Genomic DNA, 22,277 nt, shown 5'->3' with positions numbered 1-22,277 from the left:
TTATTGTAACTTTTTGAATCCCTTTAACTCTGCATTGTTCACTGCATTGGGGCTGTCTTGGTAAAAGTAATCAATTACATCATCTGTGTCTGTAGGGAAGGCGGTGGCATAATGGTATTGTCGCAGGACTAGTAATCCAAACACCCAGGGTAATGCTCTGGTTCGAATCCCGCCACGGCAGAAGATGAAATTTGAATTAAATAAAAAATCTGGAATTAAAAGTCTAATGATGACCCTGAAACCAATCTGATTCGCGAATGTCCATTCCATTGGAGAAGGAAATCTGCCATCCTTATCTGGTCTTGCCTACATGTGACTCATTGCTATGTGGTTGACTCTTAAAATGGCATTCAGTTCGAGGGTAATTAGGGATGGGCAACAAATGCTTGCCTTGCCCGCGACACCCATATCCTGTGAAAGAATAAAGCAAAAAAAATTCATCATTATTTCTTGTTCTTTCCCTTTTGGTGGAATTGGACTCATTGTCTCTCTATGATCAACATCTGTGAGACTTCCCATGCTTCAACCCACTCCATTTTGTTGCAATACGTCTCCAGCATTGACTTCTTTCGTTACTGCATTGCCACATTTGGTGTTTCCTATAGATCAGATTCTTCCTCATATCTTTTAATTGCTTATTTGTTGACATGAAGTTACCTCTCACAAGTACGCTGATAATTCCCAACTCGGATTCTCCCAAATTCCTTTGATGCTATAGTCATCTGCATACTGTCAAGACTTGCTGGCTGACATTGTTATGGATGAGTCAGAAATTCTCAACCAAACTTTTGGTCACCTCTCCTAACCCTTCTGGAAAGGTTTGTTGCCTACTCTTCCTCATCTTGAAGCTCTTAGGACAATTTTAATGTTAAAACTAACAACCTAAATTGTAATGCCGAACTACCCCCTCTCATAGAATAGTTATAGGACTCAATTCAGTAAATTATTAAAACACCTAAAATTTGTAAAATATTGTTTCATGGTTGGACCTGGGTTTGGTGAAGATAAATTAATAATAGCTAGATAATTCATAATCTGTGTTACAAGGCTTTCTTTCATCTACTCTCCACGGAAAATACTTCAATGGCTACAGGATTTCTCAGGAAAGTTTATCTAAGATATTGTACTACTGTAAATAATGGTAAAAATAAGAAAACCTATTATCAGGCAGGTGGTGGAGTAGTGGTATTATCATTGGCCTGGGAACCCAGAGACCCAGGGAAATACTCTGGGGACCTGGGTTCGAATCCCACCATGGCAAATGGTGGAAATTGAATCCATTAAACATCTGGAATTAAAAGTCTAATGATGACCATGAAACCATTGTCAATTGTAGTAAAGGAAAACCCAGGTGGTTCACTAATGTCCTTTTGGGAAGGAAATCTGCAGCCTACATGTGACTCCAGATCAACAGCAATATGTTTAACTCATAAATGCCCTCTGAAATGGCCTAGCAAGCCATTCAGTTGTCTCAAACCGCTACAAAGTTTATGATAGACCACCGGGTATTGACCTAAGCACTGGAAATGTCGACGACAAACCCAGTCGACCCTGCAAAGTCCTCCTTACTAATGTCTGTGGGCTTATCCCAAAATTGGGAGAGCTGTCTCACAGACTAGTCACAGTCTTGGAATCAGTCCTCACAGATAACATCCAAGACGTCACTATCACAGAGGTATAGGGAGGTAGTTGCCCTGGGAGTCCTCAACATTGACTCCGGACCCCATAAGGTCTCATGGCTTCAGGCCAAACATGGGCAAAGAAACCTGCTGATCACCACCGTCGGCTGATGAATCAGAACTCCTCTATGTTGAAGAAGCATGAAGGGTGGCAAGGGCACAGAAGGGGGACTTCAATGTAGTACGAGTACTGACCAAGCTGGCCGAGTCCTAAAGGACATAGTGGCTAGACTGGTATGTGACAGGTGGTGAGAGAACCAATAAGAGCGAAAAACATACTAGACTCCAGTCCTCACCAAACTGCCTGCCACAGGTGCATCTGTCCATGACAGTATCGGTCGGAGTCACCTTGTGGAGACCCTCCATCGTGTTGTGTGGCACTACCATTGTGCTAAATTGGAAAGATTCCGAACACATCTAGCCAGTCAAGACTGGGCATCCAGCAGGGGCTGTGGGCCATCAACAGCAACAGAATTGTACTCAGCCGCACCTGTTACCTTATGGCCCAGCATATCCCCCACCAAGCCTGGGGATCAACCATGGGTCAGTGGAGAGCACAGGAGAGCATGCCAGGAGCAGCACAAAGCATACCGAAAAACCTGGTGAAGCTACAACACAGGACTACTTGCATGCCAAACATCATAAGTAGCAAGTGATAGACAGCTAAGCGATCCCACAACCAATGGATTAGATGGAATCATAGAATTTACAGTGCAGAAAGCGGCCATTCGGCCCATCGAGTCTGCACCGGTCCTTGGAAAGAGCACCTTACTTAAGCCCATGCCTCCACCCTATCCCTGTAATCCAGCAACCCGACCTAACCTTTTGGACACAAAGGGGCAATTTAGCATGGCCAATCCATCTAACCTGCACATCTTTGGACTGTGGGAGGAAAACGGAGCACCCGGAGGAAACTCACGCAGACACAGGGAGAAAGTGCAAACTCCACAGAGACAGTCACCCGAGGCCGGAATTAAATCCGGAACCCTGGAGCGGTGTGTCGGCAGTGCTAACCACCGTGCCATCATGCTGCCCATCGAAGCTCTGCAAAAATCTTTAGCCAGAAGTGGATGATCCATCTCGGTCTCCTCCAGAGGTCCCCAGCATGATAGAAGCCAGTCTTCAGGCAATTCGATTCACTCCATGTGATATCAAGAAACTGAAAAGGTTATGGGCCTTGACAATATTCTGCCAATAGTACTGAAGACCTGTGCTCCAGAACGTGCCACACCTCTAGTCAAGGTGTTCCAGTACAACTACAACACTGGCATTACTCACCAATGTAGAAAATTGCCCAGGTATGTCTTGTAAAGCAGGACAAATCCAACCTGGCCAATTATTGCCATATTAGTCTACTCTGAATCATCAGTAAAGATGTCATCGCCTGTGTCATTAAGCGCCACTTACTTCGCAATAACCTCCTCCCTGACATTCAGTTTGGGTTCCACCAGTTTGACTCCTGACCTCATTGCAGCCTTGGTTCAAAATTGGAAAAAGGAGCTGAACTCTTTTACCCACAGCACATGGACTTCAGTGGTTCAAGAAGGCAGCTCACCACCACCTTAGCAAGGAAAATTAGGGATCGGCAACAAATGCTGGCCTAACCAGTGAATCCCACACCCCGTAAAAATGAATTTTTAAAAAACTTAGCAAAGTTAATATTTATCGTGGATGAGCTGACTGGAGATTTTTTTTCTTGCCCTTAATGTTTTTGTTATTTCACTGTTAAATTAATTTTTCGAATATGAATTTAAATTGTGAGGGAAATATACACAATTATGTACAACAAATAGTTATTCCACTTCAAATTTGTTCCTTACAAAGCATTTTGAAATGAAATGAAATGAAATGAAAATCGCTTATCATCACAAGTAGGCTTCAAATGAAGTTACTGTGAAAAGCCCCGAGTCGCCACATTCCGGCACCTGTTCGGGGAGGCTGGTACGGGAATTGAACCCGCGCTGCTGACCTTGGTCTGCTTTACAAGCCAGCTATTTAGCCCACTGTGCTACACCAGCCCCTAAAACATTTTCAAACATTTTTGGCAGATGTAAGGTAATATAAATACACAGAAGTGTGTGGTATTTTACAGAAGGTGAAGGCATTCTTTGATTAGCATTAAAAGAGGCGCTTTCGTGGTAACGCTTAAGTGTTTACCTCAATGTTTCCGTGACTGCATCTGGCATTTGTCAAAAATTAGAGGAACTGACTATAAGACTGGCTTCCTAAACTTGGCATATTTTTTAAAGTTTGTTGTCATTTAGCTCAATATAGTGTCTTGCAATATCTCATCTTGTGTTTTAAAAAATCCATGGGCACTTCCCTGGTTAACATGACCTGCTGTAGAGCCTCTGCATATACTATTGCATAATTGAATTATACAGGAGTACAGCAACTCCGTTACCTCCTTGTTCCTCCCTCCCCTCTCCATCATCTCTAGAGAACCTGAGCAAATTGTAAATATGCTATGTAGGAAAATTTAAACATCAACTAAGGTGACAGGCTTTTGATATTCAAACTGGAATGAGAAATGGAAACGAGAGTGGGAAGTTTCAAAAAGTTTACCATTCCATAAGTGATTTGAAGCAACTTTAGGTAGAGGATTTACTGAAGTTTTTGTCTTTAGCATTTTTCAGTAGCATTTTTTTATCAACTTCAAATATAACGCCCAAAATATTTTGAAACAGATTATGCAAGCAGCATTGAATGGTAAACATATCAATGATATTAATTCCAACTATTTTTAAGGCGTGGTTAGAATTAGTTTTTTTAAAGGAACCATACTCGTCGGAATTAAGTTATTGCTGCTTATCCTTCACTGCAATTGAGATCTCGGCAAAATCTATTTGCAGCATGTTGTTTAGAAGCTGACCGATTATGAAGTAACTTTCTAGATAATTTTTATCTTGTATTTTTATCTAGCTAGCAACAGCTAATTTTTACAAAAATGAAGATGAGGATCAACTGGTTCATCATGAGGCACCAATGTTTAGTAATACTACTAATTGCAAACCTGCGGTTCGTAGGTAAGAAATATCAGAAGTATTTTAAGATATACCCAATTTTCTTTAAAACTTCTGTTTTGTAAATTTCAGGTGGACCAAACAACAAATTTTTCATTTTGAAAAAAGGTATCCAGATTTGAATACAACCAAGCTGTAACTAATGATCTTTTGGTGATTCTGGAGAAGAAATTGGCCTAAACACCAATTTGCTATTAGTCCTTACAATTACTGTACAACTAAATAGGCTTCTAGCACTTGAGAACACTTATTTCATTGTGTTTCATAAAGTGGCTGTCTGTCTATTCAATCCTATCAATTTTGTGAGACATTTATATTCACAGTTAAGTTTTTTTTTAAATGCTCTGTCATTTGATGAATATTCTTGCAGACACAGAATTGCATTTTGCATTGGAATTTTTTTTTTTTTAAACCCCCCTATCATTAAATAATAATCAATTAAATGTTGATCATATGCATGGATGAATGTGTGACCTGTACAATCTTTGATTGAGACGAATAAAGATGCTTACAGATGAGCAATATAAAATAGAGGATTAAAAATAGGCAGTGGTAACGCAGCACGGTGACGCAGTGGATAGCACTGCTGCCTCACGGCACCAAGGTCCCAGATTCGATCCCGGCTCTGGGTCATTGCCCTTGTGGAGTTTGCACATTCTCCCCGTGTTTGCGTGGGTTTCGCCCCCACAACCCAAAGATGTGCAGGCTAGGTGGATTGGCCATGCTAAATTGCCCCTTAATTGGAAAAAATGAATTGGACACTCTAAATTAAAAAAATAATGGTCATGTAGCGAAAGTGTATTTTTCATGCATGTTCACTAATATTGGGCACGATTCAAGGGACTTGAGTTAAGTCTATTGAACGGCGCATTTGGCGCCCGTCCCTGCTACCAGGGCCACCTTTTCATGGCACTGCCCTCACTGTGGGCTGCCCTGGTGGTCTCCCCGGTGGGTGTCGCCGGTTGAGTGGGGTGGCCGGGGAGGGGAGGGGCACCCACCCATACGGCCGTTTTCTCGGCGTCCAGCCAGGGGCCGGGGTACAATATGGCTGCTGAGATGGGGCTCGGTGCGTGGGCACCGCTCTGCCATGTCGGGGGCTCCCCGGCCGCTCAGCCTGTCTTCCCCTTCCCCCCCCCCCTCTCATTCCGCAGGAAGCATGGCCGTTGTCCGATGCGGGAGCCCGCAGTCCCCCCACGACAACTCCTACCTCCTCTCGCAGCCAGCACACCAGCTTCGCGATTTTTTTATAGGTGGTTAGAAACACTTCATCGAGAAACCGGCCCATCTGGGGTGCAGAATCGCTGAGGCCCCAGAGAATCAGTCATAAGGCAGATAACGAGATGCATACTGTACTTCCGGGCCGCGCGGCGGGTGCCGCAATTTCGTCGAGTTGGGGGGTCTGGAGAATTCTAAATTGGCGCAAAACCGGCGTCAAGCCCGATTTCCGCGTCGGAGCCGATTCTCTGGTCGAACGCATTTTGCGATTTCAGCGCGATGTCTCGGAGGATCCAGCCCAAGATATATTTTGTAACTTGTGTTACAATCCTTATAAATCTGTATATACCTATAAAAGTATAGCTGGGGTGAAAGAGTAGTTTAGTATACTTAATCTTTTCTTGTTTAAAGTAAATGTTTTATTCTTCTGTTAAATGTTAATAGACAGTGCTGCGACTCTGTTCATCCACACCTCTAAACAAAAAACAAAAGTTACAATCTACTGAGCTGGGATCATGACATTTATGTATGAGTATTTGGAAGCAAATCTATTTGCACAGTTTAGTTCCTGTAACCACAACTTCAGATTCTTGTATAGCCTGTTTAACAGTGGTTTGTCAGTCCTATCATGAATATCTGCTCTTGCACATTTTCTCCATGGTTACAGTTTACTGGTTTTGCCTGCTGCCTTTCTTGTCCCAATGAGGGATCATTGTGTTGTTATGGGCGAGGCGTTTTCAGAACACCAAAATGTATCATGGAGTTCAACCAACCTCACCCTTTTATGTATTTGTTGCTTTTCCTAGCATACGGCTTTTCCCCTAGGTGTGGGATTACAATTATGGACACGTGGGTTTTTAAACACAAAACACTGTTTATTCCATGAACTCAACTTAACATCTTAAATAAACATTGGATCTCTTAACACCCCTTACTTCAAAGATAACTCAGAAAATATTGCAACAGTAAATAATTCCTTAAAATATTCCTTCAAACTTCCAAGAGACTTAACACCTTTAAACAGTATCACATCAGGTTAAAGGATATATATATTTTCTATAGAATGGCAGAGATATATTAGCTTGGTTGCCTTCAGCTCCAGCATCTTGCTTTCTTCCTGCAGCTCTCTGGACACCCACAGACACACACAAACTGCTTTTTCCAACTGGCTTTCTCCTTTTAATCAGCTCACAGCAAAACAGCCAGGCACTTTTAAACTGCTCTCAGCAAAACCAGCCAGGCATTTTTCAAACTGCAAAACCAAACTGTAAAATGGCTGAACTGAGCTGGGCCCCACCACTCTCTGACATCACTGTTTTCTTATAGGTACATTGCTTAAACATTCATGTCTTAAAGGTGCCCTCTCATGACACCTCCCCCCCCCCCCCCCCCCCCCAAGAAAAAAAAAAACCCATCAACTTCAAGATGGTTTCATTTTTCACTTTTGCACCATCCACTAAGGAATGTACACAGTAAATATACTTTTACGTTTCACAAAAAAAAACACACGCAAACCGGCATAATAATATCATCCATTTTTCTTTGCTCTTCTTCCTCCAACCAAAATCCTTCTCGATTGACAGCCTCTTTGAACAAAGTCTCTGCACGATCCATCCATTCCTCTACTCCTCGGCATTTCTCTTTAGAATCAGATACTTTAGTTCAATCTGACCACAGAGTCCCTTGCAATTCTCCAATACAGGAACATTGGTTACCACAGTTTTCAGGCAGTCAAATGCCTGTTGAAAGTCCGCGGTCCAATGACATTTTTTACGTTTCTTCAGCAATTCCATCAGTGGAGTAATCACGCCACAAAACTTTTGCACAACTGTTCGATCAAATTGATGCATGTTAAGAGATCGCATTGCCTCCCTTCGTCTTGAGGGTATCGGAAACTCCTCAAGGAAAGTGATTCGGCCTTCTCCAAATTCACTTTCGGCTAGGTTCATCACCAAACCCGCCTCCTGAAGTCGATCGAAGAACTCCATACGATGGTTTAAATGTTCATTCCATGTCTGGAAGTTGGAAATAAAAGCAGATTGTCCCACTTTCTCAATGCAATCCTTCAAACATGGGACAGGGTAAGAGTCCGTTCTTGTAAATACATTCACCTTTCGATAGTCCACACACAACCGTTGGGTACCGTCTGGTTTAGGTACCATCACTATGGGTGAGCTCCATTGGCTGCAACCCACTTCAATTATGCCTTTTGTAAGCATACTCTCAATCTCTTTCTTAACCTGTGCCAATTTTAAAGGATTAAGTCCATATGGATGTTCTTTGATAGGAACAGCATTTCCCACATCTACATCATGTATAGCCATTTTAGTACTTCCCAATTTATCTCCACAAACTTGCCCATGTGATATCAATAACTCAGGTCAGTTCGTTTTCCTCTGGAAGGTAGCTTAACAATTCATCCCAATTTTTAAGAACATCCTCATTTTCCAATTTAATTTGAGGTATGTCAAATTCTCAGTCACCTGGATTTGGTTCGTCACTTTGAGTTAGAATCATTAAAACCTCCTTTTCCTCTCCCCTTTCAAAGTACCTTTTAAGCATATTCACATGACACACTCGGTGAGTTTTCCTTCTATCTGGTGTTTTTACCACATATTTCACCTTACTTAATTTCCTTTCAATCTGATACGGTCCACAAAACCTAGCTTTTAAAGGCTCCCCTACCACTGGTAACAACACTAAAACTTTATCCCCACTGGCAAAACTACGAATTTTGGATTTCTTGTCCGCTACCCGTTTCATCACATTTTGTGCAACTTTCAAATGTTGTCTAGCCAATTCACCTGCTCTATTTAATCGTTCCCTAAATTTTGACACGTAATCCAATAGTGTAATTTCTGATTTCTCACCCACCAATTTTTCCTTAATCAATTTAAGTGGTCCTCTTAGCTCATGACCAAAAATTAGTTCAAAAGGACTAAATTTGGTAGACTCATTAGGTGCATCCCTAATTGCAAACAATACGAATGGGATTCCTTTATCCCAATCCTCTGGATAATCTTGACAATACGCCCTCAACATTGTCTTTAATGTCTGATGTCACCTTTCTAACGCTCCCTGCGATTCTGGATGGTACGCAGTTGATTTAAATTATTTTATTCCTAAACTATCCATAACTTCTTTGAATAACTTTGAAGTAAAATTTGTTCCTTGATCCAATTGAATTTCTGTGGGTAGTCCATATCTAGTAAAGAATTTAAGTAACTCCTTCACAATCCTTTTAGCTGTAATATTACATACTGGAATGGCCTCTGGAAACCGAGTAGACACATCCATTACAGTCAAAAGATATTGATTCCCACTTTTTGTTTTAGGAAGCGGCCCTACACAATCGATTAGGACCTTTGTAAAAGGTACCTCAAATGCTGGAATGGGTATTAAGGGCGCTGGTTCTATCACTGCTTGAGGTTTCCCTATCACTTGACATGTGTGACATGATTGACAAAATTTAACTACACCTTTTATGTAGTCCAGGCCAATAAAAATGTTTCTGGATTTTAGCATGAGTTTTCCTTATCCCCAAATGACCTCCCACTGATACCTTGTGTGCAACTCGCAACACCTTCTTTCTATATCCTACCGGCAATACTACTTGATGAACTTCTGCCCACTTTTCATCTGCCTGCATATGTACAGGTCTCCATTTTCTCATCAAGACATTTTTACTGTAATAACACTCTGGTATACTCTCAGATTCCTCTTCCGTCTATGCTTTCTTTTTAAAAAAAATATATTTTATTGGAATTTTTCAAACAAAAATGTTTCCGTTTTTACAACTCAACAAGGGATTATACATTAAACATTATTTAAATAATATAGCGAGCTTACAACAAAAACTAGAAGAGAAAAACAAATAGCAAAAACACAAAATAGTGCTCGATCTTGGATCCCCTGCGTCGGGAGCTGCGGAAATTCCCTCGCCTGTTGCCTCGTAGATGCCCTCACTTGCATATATCGGAAGGCGTTCCCTGGGGGCAACTTTCTTCTAGCACTCCCAGACTTGCAAACGTCCCGTCTATAAACAGGTCCCTCAGCTTCCTAATTCCTGCTCGCTGCCAACACTGGAACCCCCCATTCATCCTCCCTGGGACAAACCTGTGTTTATTCCTTATCGGGGACCACACCGAGGCACCCGTCACTCCCCTGTGTCGCCTCCACTGCCCCCAGATCCTCAAGGTTGCCACCACCACTGGGTTTGTGGTGTACCTTTTCGGGGAGAACGGCAGCGGTGCCGTCGCCAGCGATTTTAGGCTCGTTCCCTTACAGAACGCCATCTCCAGCCTCTTCCACGCTGCTCCCTCTTCCTCCCTCATCCACTTACAGACCATCGACACATTGGCGGCCCAATAGTAGTCGCTCAGACTCGGCAGCGCCAGTCCCCCTCTGTCCCTACTGCGCTGCAGGAACCCCCTCTTTACTCTCGGGGTCTTTCCCACCCACACGAAGCTCATAATGCTCCTATCTATTTTTTTAAAAAAGGCCTTTGTGATCAGAATGGGGAGGCACTGAAACACGAAAGGAAACCTCGGGAGGACCTCCATTTTAACTGCCTGCACTCTGCCCGCCAGCGACAGCGGCACCATATCCCACCTCTTAAAGTCCTCCTCCATCTGCTCCACCAGTCGCGTCAGGTTAAGTCTATGCAGGGCTCCCCAGTTCCTGGCCACCTGGATCCCCAGGTATCGGAAGTTCCTTACCACTCTCCTCAGCGGCAGAGCATCTATCCCCCTGCCCTGTTCCCCGGGGTGCATTACAAAAAGCTCGCTCTTCCCCATATTTAGTTTGTATCCCGAGAACTCCCCAAACTCCCTAAGTATCTGCATTACCTCTGGCATCCCCTCTACCGGGTCCGCAACATACAGCAGTAGATCATCTACGTAGAGCGACACTCGGTGCTCCTCTCCCCCTCTAAGCACCCCCCTCCACTTCTTAGAACCCCTCAGCGCTATGGCCAGTGGTTCAATTGCCAACGCGGACAGTAACGGGGATGGGGGACACCCTTGTCTTGTACCCCTATGTAGCCGAAAATATCCCGATCTTTGCCGGTTTGTAACTACGCTTGCCATCGGGGCCCCATATAAGAGTCTGACCCAACTAATAAACCCCTCACCGAACCCAAACCTCTTCAGCACCTCCCACAGATAGTCCCCCTCCACCCTATCGAATGCCTTCTCTGCATTCATCGCCGCCACTATCTCTGCCTCCCCCTCCGGTGGGGGCGCCATCATCACCCCCAACAACCTTCGTACATTAACATTCAGTTGTCTCCCCTTTACAAACCCTGTCTGATCGTCATGCACCACCCCTGGGACACAATCCTCTATCCTTGTCGCCATCACTTTGGCCAGCAGTTTGGCATCTACATTTAGGAGTGAGATAGGCCTGTATGACCCACATTGCAGCGGGTCTTTATCTCGTTTCAGGATTAGCGATATCGTCGCCTCCGACATTGTCGGGGGTAGCATCCCCCTTTCCTTAGCCTCATTAAAGGTTCTCGCCAAAAGCGGGGCCAACAGATCCATATACTTCCTGTAGAATTCCACCGGAAACCCGTCTGATCCCGGGGCCTTCCCTGCCTGCATGTTCCCCAGTCCTTTAATCACCTCATCCACCTCGATTGACGCCCCCAGACCTGCCACCTCCTGCCCCTTCACCTTCGGGAACCTTAGCTGGTCCAGAAAGTGTAGCATTCCTTCTTTTCCCCCCGGGGGTTGGGACTTGTATAGCCTCTCATAAAAGGTCTTGAACACCTCGTTCACTTTCCCTGCTCTCTGCTCCAAATTTCCCTTTCGTCCCTAACTCCCCCGATCTCTCTCGCCGCCATCCTCTTCCGAAGTTGTTGGGCTAGCTGCTGGCTCTCCTTTTCCCCATACTCATATTGCATCCCCTGTGCCTTCCTCCAGTGTGCCTCTGCCTTTCCCGTGGTCAGCAGGTCAAACTCCGTCTGTAGTCTTCGTCTTACTCTGTATAGCCCTTTGTCTGGGGCCTCCGCATATTTTTTATCCACCCTCAAAATTTCCCCCACTAATCTCTCTCTTTCTTTGCCCTCTTGTTTCCCCTTGTGGGCTCTAATGGAGGTCAGCTCTCCTCTAACCACCGCTTTCAGCGCTTCCCATACTACCCCCACCTGAACCTCCCCATCGTCGTTGACCTCCAGGTATCGCTCAATACACCCCCTCACCCTTCTGCAGACCCCCTCGTCCGCCAGTAGTCCCATATCTAATCGCCAGAGTGGGCGCTGCTCCCTTTCCTCTCCTAGTTCCAGATCCACCCAATGCGGGGCGTGGTCTGAAACGGCTATGGCCGAGTACTCCGTTCCTGCCATTTTCGGGATCAGTGCCCTTCCCAAAACGAAAAAGTCTATCCGGGAGTATACCTTATGGACGTGAGAGAAGAAAGAGAACTCTTTAGCCATTGGCCTGGCGAATCTCCATGGATCCACTCCCCCCATTTGTTCCATAAATCCCTTAAGCACCTTGGCCGCTGCCGGCCTTCTCCCGGTCCTGGATCTGGACCGGTCTAGCCCTGGATCCAGCACTGTGTTAAAGTCCCCCCCCCATTATCAAATTTCCCACCTCCAGGTCCGGGGTGTGTCCCAGCATTCGCTTCATGAATCCCACGTCAACCCAATTCGGGGCATATACATTCACCAGCACAACCGCCTCGCCCTGCAGTCTGCCACTCGCCATCACATATCTGCCCCCACTGTCCACCGCTATGTTCTTAGCCTCGAATGGTACACGTTTCCCCACCAATATTGCCACCCCTCTGTTTTTTGCGTCCAACTCTGAGTGGAATACCTGTCCCACCCATCCTTTTCTTAGTCTAACCTGATCCGCCAACTTCAGGTGCGTCCCCTGGAGCATGACTACGTCCGCCTTCAGTCTCTTTAAGTGCACAAACACCCGTGCCCTCTTAATCGGCCCATTTAAGCCTCTCATATTCCACGTGATCAGCCGGATTGGGGGGGCCATTCACCCCCCCCCCCCCCTCGTCGACGAGCCATCCCCTTTTTTAGGCCATCTCCTTATCCAGGTCCCGCGCACCCGTCTGTCCATTTCCATAGCGTGGGAAAATACCCGCGCTTTCCTCTCGGCCCCGCCCCCTATGGCGCAGTTCCCTCATTCCCCTTCCCTGTCCCTTTTCCCACCGGCGCCCACGTTTCTTCATGTCCCCCCCATCGGGGGGAGAGAAATTCCCCGTCCAACATTGCTGTACAGTAGCCCTCCCCTTTCCCCACTTTACATTTCTGTACCACCACCTCGCTGCTTCTCTCCAAACATCAAACTCTCAAATCTAGTCCAGTTTCTCTTCTTGGATAAATGTCCATGCCTCCTCCGCCGTCTCGAAGTAGTGGTGCTTGCCCTGATGCGTGACCCACAGTCGCGCCGGCTGCAGCATCCCAAATTTAATTTTCTTCCTATGGAGCACCGCCTTGGCCCGGTTAAAACTCGCCCTCCTTCTCGCCACCTCCGCACTCCAGTCCTGATACACACGAATCACCGCATTCTCCCATTTGCTACTCCGTGCCTTCTTGGCCCAGCTCAGGACCATCTCTCTGTCCCTGTAGAGATGGAACTTCACCACTATTGCTCTTGGTGTTTCACCTGCCTTTGGTCTTCTCACGAGGACCCGGTACGCTCCCTCCACTTCCAGGGGGCCCGTTGGGGCCTCAGCTCCCATTAGTGTATGGAGCATCATGCTCACATAAGCCCCAGCGTCAGCTCCCTCTGCTCCTTTGGGGAGACCTAGAATCCGTAGGTTTTTCCTCCTCGAGCTGTTCTCCAGGGCTTCCAGCCTTTATGCACCTCTTGTGTAGTGCCTCGTGTGTCTCCGTTTTTACCACCAGGCACCTGTATCTCATCTTCATTCTCGGCTGCCTTTGCCTTCACTCCACGGAGCTCCATCGCCTGGACCTTTTGTGTTTCCTTCAGTCCCTCGATTGCCAGTAGCATCGGCGCCAACACCTCTTTCTTGAGCTCCTCCACACATCGTCGGAGAAACTCCTGCTGGTCCGGGCCCCATACCATCTGGGCTCCATCCGCCGCCATCTTGCTTCTCCCTTCTCTTCTCTGCCGCTGCTCCAAAGGATCCTTCGCAATCTGGCCACTACCGCCGCTGCTTTCCATACACACCCGGGGGGGACTCCTTCCTTCGTCACCCCACACTGGGTTAGGTCGAAAAAAAATTCTGTTGGGGCTCCCGATAAGAGCCCAAAAGTCCGTTGGAACGGGAGGTGCCGAAACGTGCGGCTTAGCAGTGCATCACCGCACCCGGAAGTGCCGTCTATGTTTTCTGATATATCCGTTTTATTTCTACATCTTTCTGTTGTAGCTCCGCCAATTTTCCTGAACTAAAAATATCCGCCTCATCCTCCACCTGTTCTTGTTCTTCTTTTTCAACCATCTGATCAAAAATCGTTTCTGATAATTGCACTTCAACTTCATCGTCACTCTTTGATTTCTCCTCTTGTCTTAACCTGTGACTTTGTGACCTTGTTACTGCACAATCCGGAAAAGTCCCAGGATATTCGTCCTTCAACACTTCAGTTGACTGATTTTCCAATGGCTTATCAACCACAGTAGGCATCACTCCCACCTGCGATCCAGCTATATCATTACCCGAGATAAACTGTATTCCTGGACGAGATAGTTTCTCTATTACTCCTACTACCACTTCACCACTCTTCACTGGGCTTTCCAACCTTACCTTGTATAATGGAACGCGACTCCTCTCACCCTGAATTCCACATATCACCACCTTTCCTGGCAACATTCTTCCCAAACTACATAATTCCTCATCTCTTACCATTAAAGATTGACTAGCCCCTGTATCTCTTAGAATTGTGACTCCTTTACCCGCTCCTCCTGATACACATGAGTAAACTTTACCCACACAAGTAAATTCTTTAAAGATATCTGGCACCTTCTTGACAATTACTTCTTGAACAGGCTATACAATCGTTTGCACCTCCTTCGCTTCCCTTGGGCTTTCCTTTACTTTTAACAAATCCCACTGTCTTATCCTGTTTTACCACATCAGCCTTCCCAGTGCTTTTCTTCAACCACCAACACTGTGACTTTACATGGCCTAGTTTATTACAGTGAAAACATTTGAAATCTTTCATTTCTTTTCCACCCTCCTGGATTTCTTTTTTAATCTGAGGTACACTCTCTTTATTGTCTCCCATCAGATCACCTTTACCACTTGAGTATTTCTCATGTCCTCAGTTTCTATCCCTCACCGGCTGAAACTGATGTCGGAAACCAATCTTTGATTTATGAACTAATTCATAATCATCTGCCATTTCCGCTGCTAATCTCGCAGTTTTAACCCTCTGTTCTTCCACGTGAGTTCTCACTACATCAGGAATTAAACTCCTCCAAAAGTATAATTTCTCTGAGAGCTTCATACGTTTGGTCTATTTTCAAAGCCCTTATCCACTTATCAAAATTACTCTGTTTGAGCCTTTCAAACTCAATGGATGTTTGACCAAATTCTTTCCTTAAATTTCTAAACCTTTGTCTGTAAGCTTCAGGCACTAGCTCATATGCACTTAAGATGGATTTCTTCACCTCCTCGTACGTTTCAGATACCTCCTCCGGTAGTGATGCAAACACTTCACTAGCTCTACCTACCAGCTTTGTTTGAATCAGTAACACCCACATGTCCTGTGGCCATTTTATTTGTTTAGCTACCTTCTCAAGTGAAATGAAAGAGGCGTCGACCTCCTTCTCGTCAAACCTTGGCAATGCTTGGACATATTTAAATAGATTCCCACCAAGCCTTCGACTATGATGCTCTTTCTCACTATCCTCATCACTATCATCATCACTGTCATCCAACTGTACGTTTCCCTTTACGTCTGCCAATTTTAACTGATTTCATGTTTCATGGCCATTTTCTGAAGTTCAAACTCCCTCTCTTTATCTTTTTCCCTGATCTGTATCTCCCTTTCTTTTTCTTTTTGTTCTGCTAGGGCTATTCTTTCTTTTCTCCTTTCTTCTCTCTCCTTTTCTTTTTTCTCTCTCTCTCTCTCTTTCTCTTTCTTTTTCCTCTCTCTCTCTTTCTTTTTCCTCTCTCTCTCTTTCTTTTTCTTTTTCCTCTCTCTCACTCTCGTATGCCAGCCGCTTTAATTCTTTCTCATGTTCCATTTGTTTAATTTGCAACTGAATTTTTGCCATTTCCAATGAGTCGAACAATATCTCAGGCAACTTTAAATGCTTAACCACCGCCATAATTACCTCATCTTTTCGCATTTTGTCAGGTAATGTTAACTGCAATGTTCTTGCCAAATCTAGTATGGCAGGGGGGTGGGCACGGGAGCAATAGGTCAGAAGGTGAGAGCATTGAGGGAGAACTAGGGAATAGGGACAGTGTGGCTCTGAGGCAGAGCAGACGGGGAGAAGTTGCTGAACACAGCGGGTCTGGTGACCTGAAGTGCATATGTTTTAATGCAAGGAGCATTACGGGTAAGGCAGATGAACTTAGAGCTTGGATTACTACTTGGAACTATGATGTTGTTGCCATTACAGAGACCTGGTTGAGGGAAGGGCAGGATTGGCAGCTAAACGTTCCAGGATTTAGATGTTTCAGGCGGGATAGAGGGGGATGTAAAAGGGGAGGCGGAGTTGCGCTACTTGTTCGGGAGAATATCACAGCTATACTGCGAGAGGACACCTCAGAGGACAGTGAGGCTATATGGGTAGAGATCAGGAGTAAGAAGGGTGCAGTCACAATGTTGGGGGTATACTACAGGCCTCCCAACAGCCAGCGGGAGATAGAGGAGCAGATAGGTAGACAGATTTTGGAAAAGAGTAAAAACAACAGGGTTGTGGTGATGGGAGACTTCAACTTCCCCAATATTGACTGGGACTCACTTAGTGCCAGGGGCTTAGACGGGGCGGAGTTTGTAAGGAGCATCCAGGAGGGCTTCTTAAAACAATATGTAAACAGTCCAACTAGGGAAGGGGCGGTACTGGACCTGGTATTGGGGAATGAGCCCGGCCAGGTGGTAGATGTTTCAGTAGGGGAGCATTTTGGTAACAGTGACCACAATTCAGTAAGTTTTAAAGTACTGGTGGACAAGGATAAGAGTGGTCCGAGGATGAATGTGCTAAATTGGGGGAAGGCTAATTATAACAATATTAGGCGGGAACTGAAGAACATAGATTGGGGGCGGATGTTTGAGGGCAAATCAACATCTGACATGTGGGAGGCTTTCAAGTGTCAGTTGAAAGGAATACAGGACAGGCATGTTCCTGTGAGGAAGAAAGATAAATACGGCAATTTTCGGGAACCTTGGATGACGAGTGATATTGTAGGCCTCGTCAAAAAGAAAAAGGAGGCATTTGTCAGGGCTAAAAGGCTGGGAACAGACGAAGCCTGTGTGGCATATAAGGAAAGTAGGAAGGAACTTAAGCAAGGAGTCAGGAGGGCTAGAAGGGGTCATGAAAAGTCATTGGCAAATAGGGTTAAGGAAAATCCCAAGGCTTTTTACACGTACATAAAAAGCAAGAGGGTAGCCAGGGAAAGGGTTGGCCCACTGAAGGATAGGCAAGGGAATCTATGTGCGGAGCCAGAGGAAATGGGCGAGGTACTAAATGAATACTTTGCATCAGTATTCACCAAAGAGAAGGAATTGGTAGATGTTGAGTCTGGAGAAGGGGGTGTAGATAGCCTGGGTCACATTGTGATCCAAAAAGACGAGGTGTTGGGTGTCTTAAAAAATATTAAGGTAGATAAGTCCCCAGGGCCTGATGGGATCTACCCCAGAATACTGAAGGAGGCTGGAGAGGAAATTGCTGAGGCCTTGACAGAAATCTTTGGATCCTCGCTGTCTTCAGGGGATGTCCCGGAGGACTGGAGAATAGCCAATGTTGTTCCTCTGTTTAAGAAGGGTAGCAAGGATAATCCCGGGAACTACAGGCCGGTGAGCCTTACTTCAGTGGTAGGGAAATTACTGGAGAGAATTCTTCGAGACAGGATCTACTCCCATTTGGAAGCAAATGGACGTATTAGTGAGAGGCAGCACGGTTTTGTGAAGGGGAGGTCGTGTCTCACTAACTTGATAGAGTTTTTCGAGGAGGTCACTAAGATGATTGATGCAGGTAGGGCAGTAGATGTTGTCTATATGGACTTCAGTAAGGCCTTTGACAAGGTCCCTCATGGTAGACTAGTACAAAAGGTGAAGTCACACGGGATCAGGGGTGAACTGGCAAGGTGGATACAGAACTGGCTAGGCCATAGAAGGCAGAGGGTAGCAATGGAGGGATGCTTTTCTAATTGGAGGGCTGTGACCAGTGGTGTTCCACAGGGATCAGTGTTGGGACCTTTGCTGTTTGTAGTATATATAAATGATTTGGAGGAAAATGTAACTGGTCTGATTAGTAAGTTTGCAGACGACACAAAGGTTGGTGGAATTGCGGATAGCGATGAGGACTGTCTGAGGATACAGCAGGATTTAGATTGTCTGGAGACTTGGGCGGAGAGATGGCAGATGGAGTTTAATCCGGACAAATGTGAGGTAATGCATTTTGGAAGGGCTAATGCAGGTAGGGAATATACAGTGAATGGTAGAACCCTCAAGAGTATTGAAAGTCAAAGAGATCTAGGAGTACAGGTCCACAGGTCATTGAAAGGGGCAACACAGGTGGAGAAGGTAGTCAAGAAGGCATACGGCATGCTTGCCTTCATTGGCCGGGGCATTGAGTATAAGAATTGGCAAGTCATGTTGCAGCTGTATAGAACCTTAGTTAGGCCACACTTGGAGTATAGTGTTCAATTCTGGTCGCCACACTACCAGAAGGATGTGGAGGCTTTAGAGAGGGTGCAGAAGAGATTTACCAGAATGTTGCCTGGTATGGAGGGCATAAGCTATGAGGAGCGATTGAATAAACTCGGTTTGTTCTCACTGGAACGAAGGAGGTTGAGGGGCGACCTGATAGAGGTATACAAAATTATGAGGGGCATAGACAGAGTGGATAGTCAGAGGCTTTTCCCCAGGGTAGAGGGGTCAATTACTAGGGGGCATAGGTTTAAGGTGAGAGGGGCAAGGTTTAGAGTAGATGTACGAGGCAAGTTTTTTACGCAGAGGGTAGTGGGTGCCTGGAACTCGCTACCGGAGGAGGTAGTGGAAGCAGGGACGATAGGGACATTTAAGGGGCATCTTGACAAATATATGAATAGGATGGGAATAGGAGGATACGGACCCAGGAAGTGTAGAAGATTGTAGTTTAGTCGGGCAGTATGGTCGGCACGGGCTTGGAGGGCCGAAGGGCCTGTTCCTGTGCTGTACATTTCTTTGTTCTTCTTTGTTTGTTCTAACCGTCTGCTTTTTGTTTCTGTCCATAAAGTACTACGTGCGACATTCTCCACCCCAAAAAAATTCTGAGCCTCTGAAAGAGCCATTGTTCACAACACTCTCCCCACTTAAACTAAAATACCACACCGGAAAAGCAACAATCCTTCACTGTCTTTAAGTTCACAAAAGCCAATCCAACAGATAGACTTTTATCCCCCTTGAGCCCCCAATTGTTATGTGGCAGGCGTTTTCAGCACCCCAAAATGTATCATGGAGTTCAACCAACCTCTCCCTTTAATGGATTTGTTGCTTTCCCGAGCACGCCGCTTTTTCCCGAGATGTGGGATTACAATTATGGACACGTGGGTTTTTAAACACAAAACACTGTTTATTCCATGAACTCAACTTAACATCTTGAATAAACTGCAAAACCAAACTGCAAAATGGCTGAACTGAGCTGAGACCCACCCACTCTCTGACATCACTGTTTTCTTAAAGGTACATTGCTTAAACATCCATGTCTTAAAGGTACCCTCACATGACAGTGTTCAAGAGGAGATTTGGAAAACATTGGTGAAATGCAAAAGTTGCCGGCAAGTGAGATCATTGTTAATTAAAGTTAGTCACTGAGCTTGAATTAATCAATTTGCCAACATCTTGTATATCATATATACATTCAGCAGTTTTTCGAAACCGTCAGCAAATATCCAGGGGCGGGATTCTACGTTAGCCGACGCCAAAATCGGGGTGAGCGATCGGGTGGAGAATAGCTTCCACCGCCAAAATCGCGGCAGGCGCTGGTTTGATGCCAAATTGCGATGCTCCGTCACCTCAAATGGCGTTAATGCGACGCTCGCCACGCGTACTTTAATCACCGTTTGCATATCATTAGCGGGCCTACCTGTGATTCTCTGCCTCCGATGGGCCGAGTTCCCGACGGCGTGGTCCAAGTGTGCTCTCAAACATCATGCACCTGGCATGGTGGCTGCCGATAGAGAGAAGGCGCACGGACACTGTCCAGCACCGCCATACTTCGCCGACAGTCATGCCGCTGGCCGACGGGTGTAGTGGCCAGGAGGTGGGCTGTGGGGTCAGAGTGGACGGGTATGCAATACTATTACCGCAGCCGACATGGCAGCCTTGCAGTTGCGCATGCTGCTGTCAGATCGCTTTAAACCTGGGTCGTTTAGGTGACCGGCAGCCCCATGGGTGTCCTCTGGCCTCAGCTGACCCATCAACTGTATGGACACTCTAGCATAAACTGTCCCACCTTTTCGGCCTCGATCAGAGTGTGTGGGGAGTGTATTGTTTATGCGCGGACTGCCACTTGTCAGCCCTGCGAGTGTCGATCATGGACCTGCCAAATCCCGCACTGTTTTTCATGGGAATCGATGGTGTTCCACGCGGTGCTGGTGCTAGCCCCTCACCCGTAGAGGAATCGGTGCAGGTTCGGCACCCATTTTCCTGTCCTAGAAGTTCATGGATTCTCCGTTGACGTCAACACTTAGCCGCAGAAACGGAGAATCCGGCCCCATGCTTTGTGAGGGAGCTTTAACTTGGAGAAAACCTACAAGGCACGTCACAAAAAGTTTAATCAGACAAAAATTGACACGAGGGCAAAGAAGGAGATAGCAGGAGAAGTGACTGAGCTTGGTCTAAGATGTGAATTCTAAGGATGATTATCGGCGGAGGATTGGTAGGATAAGCACAAACGTTTAGGGTAAGAATTTCGCAGCTCAGGACCAGATGGATGAAGCCATGGCCGATATGGAGAAAAAGGATTTGGGGATGCACTTCTGTCAACATTTATTAGTTCATGAATTCATTTAGAGAGTTTATAATTTATATTATGCTGTTTAATAAGTGGGCATTAGTTTAACTGCAAACTGTAAAATTACATCAGTGATTTTTAAAATCTTTTATCCTAGTAATCCATACCATAGATATTGTTCTCATCTTCTAGCACAGGTACTTCCAGAATATCATCCTTAAAAGACCTGAAGAAGAATGAACAAAGTGATGGTGATGCTGATGAGGGGCAACGGTAAGGACTTTTGACACTTCTGGAAGATTGGAACCTGTTCCACTTGGTAACTGCACCACGATAATCTTCAGTGTCAAATAAATAATACTTCTGTGGGTAATATGACTTAATCATAAAATAGAGATGTTTCATTTTCCATCAGGCCAATCAACTGTTGGATTTCTAGAATCATATTGAGACAGTTTGTAGGCTGATCACTAGAGAGCAAACTTAATATAATTGAATAGAGTATAATTCTAATTGATTTGTATTCAAAACCTTTGCTTGCAAAAGGCCGCACTAAGTATCAGTACTCTTTCATAGACAAGACAGAGTTTTGACCAAAACTGTTCACACCATGTCTAGGTTCCAGCAGATGGCTGGCACTGTTGCAAATAATACCAGACGTAGCAAAACATGACTTATCTCTTGCTAAAATATCTTTCTCCATTGCATGACAGCAAACAAGGTCTTTACTGGCTGCACCAACTATCAGCTCTCCACCCTGCCAATTAAGAACATAAGAACTAGGAGCAGGAGTAGGCCATCTGGCCCCTCGAGCCTGCTCCGCCATTCAATGAGATCATGGCTGATCTTTTGTGGCTGTACTTTCATTATCCATGAAGTATCACCTAGAATAGCCAGAATAACAATATATGAGTAGCCATTCATTACTTTCCCTTCAGCCAAAGTTAGAGAACCCACAGCAGACAATGTGTCACAAAGCAAAATCAGCTGTGGGCCTACTCCATCAGTACAGAGCTTTATTTTGATGCAAAAAAAATAAATCTACAGGTTAATATAAAAGCTCATGGCAATGCTGAAGAGGGGAGGCATTCTCTCAGGACCCTGACCATCGTCCCTCCCTCGGCCAACACTACCTAATCAGATTAACCAATCATTTATTCATTTGCTGCTTGTGAGACCTTGCTGGGTGAAAGTTGTTTGTTTCATTAGCCTATATTTTAACAATGTCTACATTTCAGAATTAAAAGTTATAAAATACTTTATGG

General features: G+C 45.3%; 1 protein-coding gene across 2 annotated transcripts in view; it reads left to right on the top strand.

Annotated features, from left to right (window-relative positions):
* LOC140385506 (NSFL1 cofactor p47-like) overlaps window positions 1–22,277 on the top strand; it is an 81,501-nt gene that overhangs the window by 8,617 nt on the left and 50,607 nt on the right. Inside the window, exons 2-3 of one of the 2 annotated variants that reach the window (XM_072467729.1) lie at window positions 4,602–4,705; window positions 21,205–21,285. In XM_072467729.1, coding sequence (XP_072323830.1) covers window positions 4,602–4,705; window positions 21,205–21,285 — 185 coding nt within the window. The remainder of the gene's footprint in view (window positions 1–4,601; window positions 4,706–21,204; window positions 21,286–22,277) is intronic. The other variant, XM_072467730.1, reaches the window with a different exon arrangement.

Source organism: Scyliorhinus torazame, chromosome 11 (genome assembly GCF_047496885.1).
Source record: "Scyliorhinus torazame isolate Kashiwa2021f chromosome 11, sScyTor2.1, whole genome shotgun sequence".
Lineage (NCBI taxonomy): Eukaryota > Metazoa > Chordata > Chondrichthyes > Carcharhiniformes > Scyliorhinidae > Scyliorhinus > Scyliorhinus torazame.
This window is presented reverse-complemented; position numbering and strand designations above follow the sequence as displayed.